Raw genomic sequence first — 14196 nt, forward strand, 5'->3', positions numbered from 1 at the left:
AAAAAATGAACTTTATAGTTTAAATTAAAAAATTTTAAAGTGCCGCTTACTTTTTTATATGTAATATACGCATGCGTGAGAATATAACCGCAACGCAACAAATATGGCGTTTACTGATAACCTGAGTGATAAAACGAAAAGAATGCAAATATGTGTTGTTTTGTAAAATGTGTAATGTTTTTATGTGTTTACCAACGAAAAATGTAACTTCAGAAGTGTTAAAAATGTTCGTTTGTTTTGTTTTGTGAATATTCAAGTGTATTTTGTACCTATTCAACAAAATTTGTTAATCTTAAAGTACTTGTTTGTTTATTTTATTTTGAATTTAATCAGTTTTTATAAAATTATCTAAAATGAGTCGTTGTCTTGAAGCACCTCCTAATTCGGGGAGCATAAACGATAACTTTTCAGCTACGATTCCAACAACTTGGTCTTCACAATCAACCACAACAAATACTTCAAATACGCTGTTACTTATTGCAGTAAGTTTTAAATTATTTTGAGTGAATTACATTAAATTTAGAAAAATTAATATATACATATAGCCTAGTCTAAGCAAGACATTTGCTAGTTTTTGGGGTTATGTCTTTTACAGCAGTTTGAATATTTTGTATATAAGTTCACTTGGTATTTTATAATTTCTAGGTAGAATATGTTAAAGACAACGAATATAAATTTCACACTACTGACACTGCTTTTGCTGGTCACACAATTGATTCATCACCTATATTTGAACAACAAGTTAGTCCATTGGATCCAAACATGAGCTCTGCAGCTCAGTATAGTCCTGAAAGTCCTTCTTATCCAGATGAGTCAAATTCTCTTTCAAATTCTACAGTGGTTGAGCAATTGATTTCAAGAAGTCAACAACCAGTTGAAAATAGATGTGGAGTTAACAGCTTTGTATGTTCAGATGGGCAAAATCCTGGATCTGTTCTTGCAGACAGTGGTCATCTTTTAAAGGATGTTACCACAGACCAGCTACTGTTAAATCAAAATGGAGTTGCAGGTGCAATTGGTGATGATGGTTTGGCTTTAGTTTCAGATCCTGAGCAGGAGGTAGAATTGCTAATAACAGACCAAGCAACAGGTATCCCCTTATCATAATGTTATGCTATTCTTATTTTTCAACATTTTCTTACTTTACTGTAGGGATTTCTTATAGTGTCAGTGCTCAAGAATATTTGGTGGAAAGATCTTTGGCAGATGATCAACAACTTTTAGATGTTTTGGCTCCAGATCCATTGTTAGATACAGATTTTTTGGCTTTGGATGAGTCAACGTTAAAATGTGAATTGAAAGATATTGATGTTTCTAGTGGAAATATTTTGGGCACTGAAGATGGCGTTTTGGATGGATCTGATGTTAATTTAGGATTAGGAGATACTGATAATTTAGAGGCAACTCTTGTGACAAAATTGGATAGTACTAATGAGAAGGATGTCTTGTTAAGAAGATCACAGAGGCAAAACGAAACTAATTCAATTGAAAATGAGGAATCACTTTGTAAGACCAAAAAACATTCATAATAACATTTTGATAAATATTTATTTTTCAGTATCGAGGGTTCACACAATTAGTGATAAACCTGTTCCCACTCGTGCAAGAGCTTCATTACCTGCCTCCTACCTTGTTATCAATAAAAAAGCAAATGATGGTAAAATTTTAAAACACTTTGTTTATAGAATAATTGGAATATTTTTTTTAGAATATGGTGTGTTTGCAAGGAAAGTTATACCAAAGAGAACTCAGTTTGGCCCTTTAGAGGGAAAACTTAAGCCTACAGAAAAAGTTAAAAAAGAAGATAGTCTATGTTTGCTATTGGAAATGGAAGAAGGAAAAATTATGCAGTTGGATGTCTCAGATGAGAGTTAGTATTATAAAAGTAATCCTTTAAAATCATTTATATTTATTTTTATTTTTTGAAGATATTGCAAATTGGATGTGTTTTGTTCGTAAAGCCAATAATTCTAATGAACAGAATTTAGTTGTTAGCCAGCAAGGGTCTTCATTATATTATACAACTACTAAGTGTATTTTTCCTAAACAGGAACTTTTGGTAATACATTCATACATTTTCTTATTTGTGTATAAATATTGAGTCAAACATTTACAATACTTTAAATATACGAAAAATATTTTGTTTAGTATTTATTTATTTTTTAGGTTGGCTATAGTCGTTCTTATGCTACAAAACATGGTTTTCCAACGTTACAATCGTCTCTAGAAGACGCAAAAGAATGGCCTTGTTTTGAATGTGGTGAAAGTTTTCGAACTTGGAATGAATTAAACATTCATGATGAGGTTCATGATATAAATTTAAGGCAACCAAAGAAGCCTCACAAGCCAAAAGTAAAGGTTAAAAGAACCCAGCGGCCTCGAATTCTGGAATGCAAAGCTTGTAGAGCTACGTTTCCAAATTTCAAATTTAATATTTTCCTCACTCACCTTAGACAACACGGCATCGACGAGAGGGAAAGTACAGAAGACAAAAAAATTAAAGTATCGTAAGTTTTAAAAATTGTAATTTGGGAATTATTGTTTTTAATACGTTTCTTTCGATTTTTAGAGTCTGTGATATTTGTGAGCTTCTGTTTCCTAGCACCGACGTTTTAGCAATCCATCAACTGGATCATAAAAAGGACTTTGCAACAGAACTAGTGCCCTTAGAGTGTCCTTATTGTTTTGAAAATTTTTCACAATTGAGCCAGCTTATTTCTCATGTTAACACACACACAGTTGGTATGATTGTACAACAGGCACAGATGAAGGGTTATAGGTGTCCAATATGTTACAAAATTTTTGCATCTAGAGAAAGGATTCAGGTAAGACATAATGAAATACACAGAAGAAAATTATTTGACTAAAAGACGTTAAAATATTATATTTTGATTAATAGTACATTTATTTTCAAAGAGAATCTAATTACTATTAATTTTATTTCAGCGTCATATGTTAGTTCATGGATCGGAAGAATCAAAACCCTTGAAATGCGATACTTGCGGTAAACGTTTCCTTAACAATTCAGCTCTTGCTTGTCACGTCAAAACTCACGGTGATGGCAGGTGCATGTTCGAATGTCCCATTTGTAAGGAACAATTTCGACACGTACTACAACTCAAGTTACACGTCCCTAAACACAAAGAGGATGGTAAATATCCTTGTCCACATTGTGACAAAATTTTCAAGGAGTATTGCATTATTCGTAAACATATTCGCGCTTTTCATTGCGAACGCAAACACGGTTGTCCTCATTGTTCAAAACTTTTTCCAACCTTGGACAAATTAAAGATGCACCTTCTGAGGCACTCAGATCACAGAGAATTTTTATGTGCCGACTGTGGAAAGCAGTTTAAGAGAAAGGACAAATTAAATGAACATACAAGGCGAATGCATACAGAGGAAAGGGAAAATGCAGTCCCTAGACTTCCAAAAATGGTGCATCAGTCGAAAAAATTTACTCCCAAGGTGCAGCCCACTGACTATCATCGATTTATTTATAAATGTCACTCTTGTCTTGTTGGATTCAAACGAAGGGGTAAGTAATATATTTAAAAAAAATATGGAGTGTAATTTCGTCGTTATTTAACATTTAGTCAAAAAGTCAACTCCACTTAAGTAATTAAGAAATGTTATTTAAACAGGCATGTTAGTTAATCATCTTGCAAAACGACATCCGGATATAAGCCCCGATTCAGTTCCAGAATTGAACTTACCAATCTTAAGAACTACTCGCGATTATTACTGTCAGTATTGCGATAAGGTTTACAAGAGTAGTTCAAAGCGTAAAGCACATATTTTGAAAAATCACCCCGGTCAGGAATTACCACTTAGTAATAGAAAGGTTGGCAATTTTCCCGAAATCCCCGGGCTTCCCAATCCAACATTTTCACAAACTGTCGGCAGTGTAACAACAAGACCTCAGGCGTGCCAGTGGTGCCACAAGCAATATGCAAGTAAGGCTAAATTGCTTCAGCATCAGCGAAAGAAACACCCTGAATGTGTAGTGGATGGGAGCAATAATGGGGTGGAAAGAAATGGCAATAATGGAGATAAATTAACTAGTACTCATCGAGGAACCGGAGTTGTTCAAAGGGATGAAGTTTTAGGAATCGTAATTGATGATAGAGCTTGTTTTAAAAGAGACTTGGAAGTGAGTAAATTGTTTATAAAACCTTTGTTTCATATTTGTTTAAATTCATTAATTAATTAGGCAACAAATGATGACCTTTTTACTGAGGTTGTGACATTAGGAGGTGATAAAGGTGACAATCAGTTTTACCATGTTATCACTGTACCAAACACGAATACTTCTGCAAACATGAACAACAACAATAATAACAATAATAACGACCCTAACAACTATTACTCTAGGATTTACAGGTCGCTAGCCTCAACAGGTTAGTGATTATCTTATTAAGTTAAAAAATTAAAAAACAATTTGTTTTTGTAATTTTTTTACAGTTAATTTCGTTCCCCCTCGTTGAGAAGTAAGTGGAATACAAACGGGGATCCTAATTCTATTTGGTGGTTTCGTACAGGAGACCTTTTTGCTTGTCGTACTATTTAGAACGACAATTTGGCTTTGAGTCTTTGCCGCGGGTTGAAACCTGCGATATAATAAGGGAGGAGATGTGGAATAACTACCCTCTTTAATATTATTATACTGTTAAGTAAATAAATAAATTACTCTTAGCGTTTTCGGCTAGCTCTCCAAATACGTTTTATTATAAAATATCATGCTGAAACGTAAATTTGTTTGATTTATTCTCAAAAAGGAATTTAAAGGTGATTAAAGGAAATTTGTAGAAACACGGTTGTAACAAAATTAATTATTTTTATTAGTTGATTTGTAAGAGACGAATGTAGTATGCATCTTTTTTGAGTGATAGTTTACGAATTGAAGAAAACTACACTTAGAAATCAAAAGGTGGATGCAGGGTTGATAAATTAAAAATTTATTTATTGCCTAGTAAAAACATAGAAACGCCTCAATTTAATTTAATGTTTTTAATAAAAAACTACACTAACTTAGTAATTACATAAGTGATTGACAAATGATTTTGAAGTGCTTTTGATTAAAATAAAAAAACGACCGAGAGTGTGGAAATTGTTTTTGAGTTAGTTAAGCAATTAACATGGGTTTAAAAAATAAGAAGTTATTTATAGATATTTTGCAATTTTTAAAATAAAATATTGAATTGCATTAAAATTTGTGATAGATAGAAAGTAGGATATACAAAAGGGCCACAAACGTTTTAAAGTAGGATCCTGTTGGGGGTTATTAATAAACATTTTCTACTTTTCGTCTACTAAAATGATATTGATACTGTTGTATTTGTATTTTTTCCAAAACTGGAAAATATTTATCTGTTTATGCAGTTATTTTAGCCCTAAACATTTTGTGATTCAATTTACATAAAATTTGAATAATTTTGTATTTCATTTTGAATTTTTAATGGAAAAATTCAGTGTGATATAAGGATTAACTGTGTTTGCATATCAAAAGTAAATTACTATTTTAATAATTGATTTTGATGTTATTTGCATACCTTACAGTGTTACTTTTTTAGAACTACCTTTATATATATAGTAATGGTTAATTGTATGTTTTTTTGTATATTTTGTATAAAAGATACATTGTACAGTATTTATTACCGTTTGTTAATGTTGTGACTAATTTTGTGGAATGGAGTTAATTAAAAAAATTGTCGTATATATTTTGTCGCTAATAAAAGTTTTCACATTTCTTCGACGTTTTATTTATAAAAAATAAATATTTTGATTTGTTTTATATGGTATATAACATAAACTGAGCTAATGAAAAAGGTAAGTTTACAATTCTATTACATTAATTAACTAATAATAAAATAAAAAAATATGGTCATTAAAATTTTTTAGCTAAAGTAACGACAAAAGAAATTAGAAGTTTATCCATGCTTTATTAAAATCTAAATACGAGGTGTTACGTACTTTGATAGTACATTCGAAAATTTTCTAAAAGTTAAAAAACAATCAACAGTTCTTGTAACCGATAGTATGTATGAAAATATAATGCATACTTTTAAGCCATAATGTTGAATATCCTTAAAAAAAAAATAGCAATATTATTGTATTTCATAATCTAAATTTTTGAATATTTTAAAGTGTATAAGTATCTTATCTTATCTTATCATAAATGTAAAGGCGATTAGATGGAAAACATGAGCACTTTAATTAAGAAGAATTTAATTTAGATACTGAAGGATTTAAATACGTTATAAGATTAATAAATATTTCATAAATAGATTTACAACTTAATAAACTTAATTGAAGGAAATAAAAGTTTTAAAACTATTTTTTTTATCACGATAAATAATAATTTGCTCCTGGGAATAACGTTTATCCTGTGTCCTTTAATTTGTCCTCCATTAAGCTTAAAAATTCAATAACTCAAGTTTCTGGCATTTCTTTTTGATATACATTTATGTAGCAAATGTAATTTTGTAAAGATTCTAGGACATTTTGAGTCCTTACGCAAGATTTATAAATTTTTGCAATCTTATCAAATGAGAAGCCGTTAACTACTGGCGGAACAGTATAAAAATATGTAAAAGTAGAAACACTTCGAGTAGTTTTAGAGTGTTTTATTAAAATTATTTATAGGTACCGCACTCATGTAGAAAAAAAAAAACGTGAAGCTAGTCTGCGTATTTGTATTTTTACTTATATTACATAATCATTATTGAAATAATGATTCTCTACTACAAAACGATTGAAGTAATTTGAATTTAAAATGTTCGGTTATTCTAGTTTTTAATGGTTTACCAGTCTGGCCAATGTTGCGTTTATCACAAGGACGATGAGACATGCTACTTAATAAAAGCTAGATTCATTAGAATTTCGAAGCTATTTTTCCTTGTTCTTTTAATAAGTTTTTTGAAAATAAAATAAGTATAAGGGCAGTAGAATTGCCGTATCTAAATAGTTTGGTAATATACCTTTATGTGATAAGTATGCAATTAATTTTGAATAGGTATACCTTTGTTTTAAAATATGTAATAAAGGAATAAGTAATACTGCCTTTTTGCTAAAACAGAAGAAATATTTCGTATACCGAATAGGTGCAGTCAATTAAAGATTACAATGTTTCAAGCATTTGACGTTATCAATCGAAAATTAATTCCTTATTTTCTGATACAATAGTATTATACAGATATTTATTTATCTATAAAAGGACAGTAGATAAAAGTTGCTGTATTGCTTTGAATTTTTTAAAATAAGCCTCATTGTTTAATCAAAATAATAGAGTAGACTAGTAATAAGTGTAAAGTTGTTTCTAACAAAAATGTGGGGACTTTTCGGAACACTATTCCTACTGGTTACAGGGATGTTTTCAGTTGAGGTGGGTCGTAGCTGTCTGGATATTTTAAACGTAAAATTTAAAATTACATTAGTTTACTTCCGAGATAAACAAATCATTTTTGTTAAAAAAAAGCCGTGTAATTTCCTTGTAATTTTGCGTCTTCATCATTTTCAATCAACAGAATAGTATGTAAATGGTTCTGAATTCAAATTCTTTTATGTGAAATTCTTTAATTGTTTCAGAAATCGCAAAAATTATTGAGTAGGTAGTGTAGTATCATATGACAATATAATCCGATAATTATATTTACATATACATATGTTCGAAATTCTACTATTTAGAAAAAGAATTTAATTCACAAATCAAGCAACTGAACTGTTCCAAAAAACAATATTATTCATCTATCCGTCTATACATAAAAATACATATCAGTTACGTAATCGATCCTTATTAAAAGAACCTTGGGTTGAGATATTAATGAATCTATTTTCAGATAATTAAATATAATCTATTTTCCTTAACACTAGCGCAACCACTCAAATTATCGTTTCTTATTTGACTGCAAAAATAAATTACTTTATTTAGGGCGAAATATTATCTATCCGCCATGGAATTCCACCGGCCAGGGAACCTGAAATAAGAACATCACCCGAATGGGGTACAATTACTCAAAGAGTTGATCATTTCAACCCAGCAGACAACAGAACCTGGGAAATGGTATTTATTATTATGTTATCGTAGATTTTTAAATACTTAATAGAAATTAGTTTTAAATGTTCTGAATTTTTTAACTAATTCTTCATAATTGAAAAAGAATTTTTTTTTTAATTCACTAACTTAGTATTCAAATTACTTCAATAATTCTTGATTGTAAAATATGATGAAAATATTAGAGATTAGTTTTATTTTTAATATAAAGTTTTATTTAGAGATACATACAAAATAACGCCTTTTTTGAAGAAGGTGGCCCCATATTCGTGTTCATAGGCGGTGAATGGGCTATTTCAACAGGCTGGGTTAGGTCGGGCATTTTCTTTAACTTAGCGCAATTACATAATGCCACTTTATTTTATACAGAGCACAGATTTTATGGTAACAGTTTTCCAATGGAGTAAGTGATAGTTACATTCTTTAATTTACCATTTCTATAATAGTATATATCTAGTTAAATTTAAATTTGAGCGACGTTTTCCATTTTCATATTCTCTTACTATTTTCATTTACTAGGATTAAGTACTTATACTTTTTCTTAATTACAACCAGAGATGTGATTTATTTGAAATACTCGCATTTAAAATACAAATACATAATAAAAAGTACCTATTTTTATCTTGCATTTAATACTTTTTTGAGAAAAGCATTTTGCATTTTATTTAAAATATTTTTCCAAACGTATTTTCTATTTGTAAAATGCAAAATACATTTTTGCCTTTAAAAGTTTTGCTAGTATCACCGATCAAACATTATATTGCTCACATTGGCTATTGAAGGTATTAGAAGCTTAAAAAGGGGAACAAAGAGACATTCCACGAATGCCTTCTAATTCTTTAACTGAAGAGAGCCCAAAAAAATCTAGACTCCTTGGAAATGGATAATTTAAAATATTGGATCGATTAAATTCTATGAATTACGACAAAACAGCCTGCAGAACAATATCGAATTGATACACGACAGCTATGTAAAACTGAAAACTACAAGATATTGTGGTGTGCTAATAAATGCATATAATCCAAAATTCTCAGAAAACGATTCGAAAAACTTCACTTATTATATGAACCCAAAGTTAAAGAAGCTATGAATTCTATTTCTTTCTCTTATTACAATCTGTAAAAGGTCAGAAACCAAATGGTGTTGTAAATATTTTGATGCGAAATGATTGATGTTGATTTTAAATCAATAAAATTATTTTCAACCCTACTTTAGTTCTCATCTTTCACGCTAAGCAAACTATTTTGGCATCAGTGTTGTTTCTTCAATTAAAACGGTTGACAAAGGCAAAAAAGGAAGCATATAGAAAAATTATTTGTTGCCGAACTGACGAAACTGAAACATAAACATAGAAAAACTATATCTCAATCACTTCAAGCAGAAAAATATAATGAAAACACCACTATTAATTTAGAAAAACCCCAATATTTAAAAAATGAGCTAATGCCTGCAAGGTTTTCTTAAAAAATATTTTATACTTAAGTAAATGTAGAAAATTAAATAGGTGCTACAAAAAAATATATATTTGAAAAAGTATTTTGAAAATACGTATCATATGAAATATAAAAGGGAAATCTATTTTGTATTTTACATTCGAAATAATAAATTAAAAAAGTATTTGCATTTCGTATTTAAATAATAGTTACAAGGAAGTATTAAATTGTGATGAAAACTTGTGTATATTCGTCTTTTAGGTACATTTAATTTATTTTTTATTTCGTAGCGACTTAACGACCGATAGTTTGAAATACTTATCTGCTGATCAAGCTCTAGCAGACCTCATGTATTTCATTGAATATCAAAAGCAAAACACACCAGGACTTCAAAATAGCACAGTGAGTAACAAGCAAAAGTACCTATCAGTACATTTAGATATCCAGTCCAGTAAAAAGACCCAAGAGCTTCAATTAAATTTGTCCAGTTTAAATATTTATTTTTCAGTATCGAGGGTTCACACAATTAGTGATAAACCTGTTCCCACTCGTGCAAGAGCTTCATTACCTGCCTCCTACCTTGTTATCAATAAAAAAGCAAATGATGGTAAAATTTTAAAACACTTTGTTTATAGAATAATTGGAATATTTTTTTTAGAATATGGTGTGTTTGCAAGGAAAGTTATACCAAAGAGAACTCAGTTTGGCCCTTTAGAGGGAAAACTTAAGCCTACAGAAAAAGTTAAAAAAGAAGATAGTCTATGTTTGCTATTGGAAATGGAAGAAGGAAAAATTATGCAGTTGGATGTCTCAGATGAGAGTTAGTATTATAAAAGTAATCCTTTAAAATCATTTATATTTATTTTTATTTTTTGAAGCTTCTTTAGGGGTTGCGACGCATTTTTGAATACTCTGTATTTTAAAAGAACTTATTTTAGAAATATTTGAATTACTTATAGGATACTGGTGTAAAGCTGTNTATTATATAAATAATAACTTTTAGGTGGTAGTTGCTGGTTCATCATATGCAGGAACGTTGGCAACATGGGCAAGAATAAAATATCCTCATATAGTAGACATTGCTTATTCTTCCAGTGGTCCTTTACATGCTAAAGCTGATTTCACAGGTAACGAAAGACCAATATATGTTTGTTCTTTAAATAACGGTAATAATATTGAATACCAAATTTACTTTTTGTTTTGTATGCATGCAGTATTTGATTAAAAGATTACGATAAGAAATTATTCATTTCCAAAATTACACTTTTTTCTATTATTAAACTAATTGCAGTATGCTTTGAATTACTTTTATACACATAAAAAGTAAGAAAAAGGTGACTGATTTTTGACCAGGGCCGAGTTTATTTAATTTTATACTTATACTACTTATGATATGAATTTATAACATCGTTTGAACTTCTCGTGCGCGCTGTTTAAATCACCTGTCTTATATCGACTAAATCGACTCAAATATGACATCATTATACAATTCTTGATATTTGGGGAAAATATCTCGTAAGTTTCTTTTATCACATCAGTCTCTATGCAGCCCTGCACTGTCTGCAAACGTGTCGCCGTATCGATCGCCGCTTAAGGCATACGCTTAAAACAATAGAAAATATGAAACAATTGCCGTGTTTCTGCAGAATATTTTGAAGTTGTGGAAGAAACTCTACGTCTTGCCTCCCCGACTTGTCCAGCGCTAATCAGAAGAGCTATGAGCGAAATAGTGGAACTGTTAGAAACTCCAGAGGGTTCTGCCAATGTATCAGAATTGTTTCGGTAGGTATGATTTTATATTTACAAAACGAATTACTATTACGATTAGATATATTTGTTACTTTAAGTAACGATTTTAACTTCTGTTTTCAGTACTTGTGCGTTTGTAAATGGTTCAGTAGAACCAGACAGGTCTTATTTTCTTAGTACCGTTGCTTCACCTTTTGCTACTGCAGTTCAATATGCTGTTCCTGGCGATTTGAATGCAGTGTGTGCGTACCTTGAGGCTGAAGAAGGATCTGATATAGAAAAATTAGCTGCTTATGTAGCACCAACGTCGGGATGTACGGCATCTTATGATTACTTTGTAGAATATTATTCCGCAACACAAATAGGATCGGGAGTTAGTAAGTATTTGGCCAATAAGTCAGTCCTAAGACTGGTTGGACACGCACCTCCACTCTTTCCTATCCTGAGCTAATCTTCGCATTTTCCCAAAACTAGAGCAACCCATATCCTTAATTATTTGCGAACAGTAATCTAATTTAGGTCTACCTCTGCTCCTCTTAACTCCTGTTTCTGCCTCTAATATGTCTCTGACTAGACCTTCATACCTGAGAAGGGTCCTACCAACTATCATGCCTATTTTTTATTGACTTCTAAAGAGTTCTCTGTTCTTCTATTCTTTCTATTATCTCTTTATTTCTAACTTTCTCTATCCACGGTATCCTCATCATTCGCCGGTAGCATCACATTTCGAACGTTTCTAACCTTTTTTTTCCGTCGTGCCCACCGTCCATGTTTCGCATCCGTACAGCGCCGCACTCCAAACATACACCTTTAACAATCATTTTCGAATTTCTGAATTAACCGTTCGCGAGCATAGAAGTGACTTCTTTTTATGGAAGGCGACTCGACCCTGCGCTCTCCTCTGCTTTATATCCCTACTACTCCTTCCGTCCTGACTTATCTGACTTCCTCGATACCTAAAATCATCCACTTCTTTTAATTTTTCATCTCCTATCTTTATATTCGCTCTTTCCGTACATTTTCTTTCCTTGCATACCAGTATGCCAATAAATGTAGATAAAAAAATATCCCTCGATATCACAGCTTTATCCCCATTGATTTATTTTTGTATTCATTTTACTCCTTTTTACTACCACTTTCGATAAAATTATGATAAATGTAGTTGATGTAACGAACATTATTAATCGAAGGACATATTAGAGATATTATGTAAAGAGTTTAGGAAAAGGCATTACTGATTACGTATTTCTTTTTTATTTAAGCGCGTCAGTGGTTATATCAAACATGTACTGAATATGGCTGGTATCAAACACAAGCATTTGGCGACACGTTTACGGTAGATCTGTATTATCAAATTTGTAACGACATTTACGGGGAAGTGTAAGTAAAAATTCTCATAATTGCCAATTACCATCCTGTGCAATAAGCATTTCTTTAATAAGATAGTGATTCCTACTGAAGAAAACATTTTCAAGCAATTTGCATTATAATTTAAGATTTGGCTCATCCACACTCAGTACCGGAATTCAGCGAACAAATTTATTTTATGGTAGCATAGAGCCGGAAGTAACAAGACTTATCACATGCCATGGTACAGGGGATCCGTGGCACAAAATGGGATTACTTAATGATTTAAGTGAGAATGTAGTTACAATTGTTGTTAATGGCACTTCGCATTCTGCCGATTTGTACTCGATTAGAGCTTCTGATTCCGAAGAGATGGTTCAGGCAAAAAACAGGATTATGGACACAATAAGTGCCTGGATATATGAAATAGAAGGAGACGGCGAATCAACAACAGAAATTCCAATAACGATTACGACAATTCCCCCAACGACACCAATTACTGGGGATGATGATAATAACAACGATACGGATAATTTCGCCATATCAAATCATCCAACGATGATCAGCTTTCTTGGTGTATTATTTATAGTACTTACTATGTAATTTGAAGAAATAAAATATTTTTTGTTGCTATAGAACTTATTTTACTTAATTGTAAGATGTACATACTTATTATATAATAATTTACATAAAATAAAATCTTTTACCATCAATTCGTTTTTCGTTATTTAACATTTATTTGCCCCGGATTTTTTCATTTATGATATTTCTAATGATAAATCTAATTAAAAACATTTGTAAGGTAAACAAAACCAAATTAAACTTTCTTATATATTTTCGGATACATTTATTAACCGACGAAAAAAGGATTTCAAGTTCACGCGTATATTTTTTTGTTATGTATGATTATACGTAACTTTTTAGTCATTGGTCAGATTTTGATTATTATTTTTTTATTTGATTACGGTATAGTTCGAAGTAGATTCCAGTTAAATTTGTAAAATCCACCCCTAAGGGTAGAAAAATAGCTAACGATCAAACTTTCAGCTATTAACTAATTCTACCATGCATAGCTTTCTACTGGGTGATTCAGTTTCGATGATTCCGTTTTTTATTGAATAGGAATGATCTTGAATATCTTCTTTTTTAAATCCACATATAAAGATACAAAAATAGGGAATTATTGATCTTTCACCTACTACGTGGTAATTTTTATCAAGAGTAGGTATCATTGTGTGTAAGAAAGAAAGTACTTTCTATTATTTACTTTTTACAATTTTTCGTCAGTAGTTTTGCTTTGCCGGTGTAGATTGTTAAATAATAGAGTAGATCATATTCTTCTTTTTACGACCAGTTTGATACTGATGATATGTTGATAAACAACCTTTTATCATACATTCTTATGTCATTTGACTTTTTTGTCCTTTCATTAGAATTGTTGCAGTGAGAAATACGAGGGTGGATTGATAAGTTTCCGGCCTAACCAAGAGATAACGCCACTAGGCCTACCTTGAGGTGACATTCTATAGTACCATCCTTGGATAGCTTGTAGCTATAGTTTCAGCCCGATCTCCTTGCTAGTGTAGGTTTGACAGCACGCTGAACAAGACGCCT

General features: G+C 31.0%; 1 protein-coding gene and 1 long non-coding RNA gene across 2 annotated transcripts; both read left to right on the forward strand.

Annotated features, from left to right (window-relative positions):
• The first annotated feature begins 4 nt into the window (after positions 1–4).
• On the forward strand, positions 5–13217 carry LOC108744318. The gene is made up of 21 exons (XM_025976270.1): positions 5–482; positions 646–1090; positions 1153–1506; positions 1559–1657; positions 1709–1870; positions 1929–2059; positions 2167–2507; positions 2570–2825; positions 2947–3538; positions 3645–4153; positions 4214–4400; positions 4489–4490; positions 7289–7384; positions 7931–8062; positions 8275–8456; positions 9777–9888; positions 10490–10613; positions 11133–11268; positions 11359–11612; positions 12498–12615; positions 12732–13217. Exons 1-21 carry the CDS (start codon positions 354–356, stop codon positions 13183–13185), a joined length of 4815 nt encoding a protein of 1604 aa, XP_025832055.1. The 5' UTR covers positions 5–353; the 3' UTR covers positions 13186–13217.
• On the forward strand, positions 9990–10229 carry LOC108744429. The gene is made up of 2 exons (XR_001938962.1): positions 9990–10093; positions 10145–10229. It is a non-coding gene; the product is annotated as an uncharacterized LOC108744429 (long non-coding RNA).
• Positions 13218–14196: the final 979 nt, after the last annotated feature.

This window comes from Agrilus planipennis, unplaced genomic scaffold (assembly GCF_000699045.2).
Source record: "Agrilus planipennis isolate EAB-ADULT unplaced genomic scaffold, Apla_2.0 scaffold17, whole genome shotgun sequence".
NCBI classification, from domain to species: domain Eukaryota; kingdom Metazoa; phylum Arthropoda; class Insecta; order Coleoptera; family Buprestidae; genus Agrilus; species Agrilus planipennis.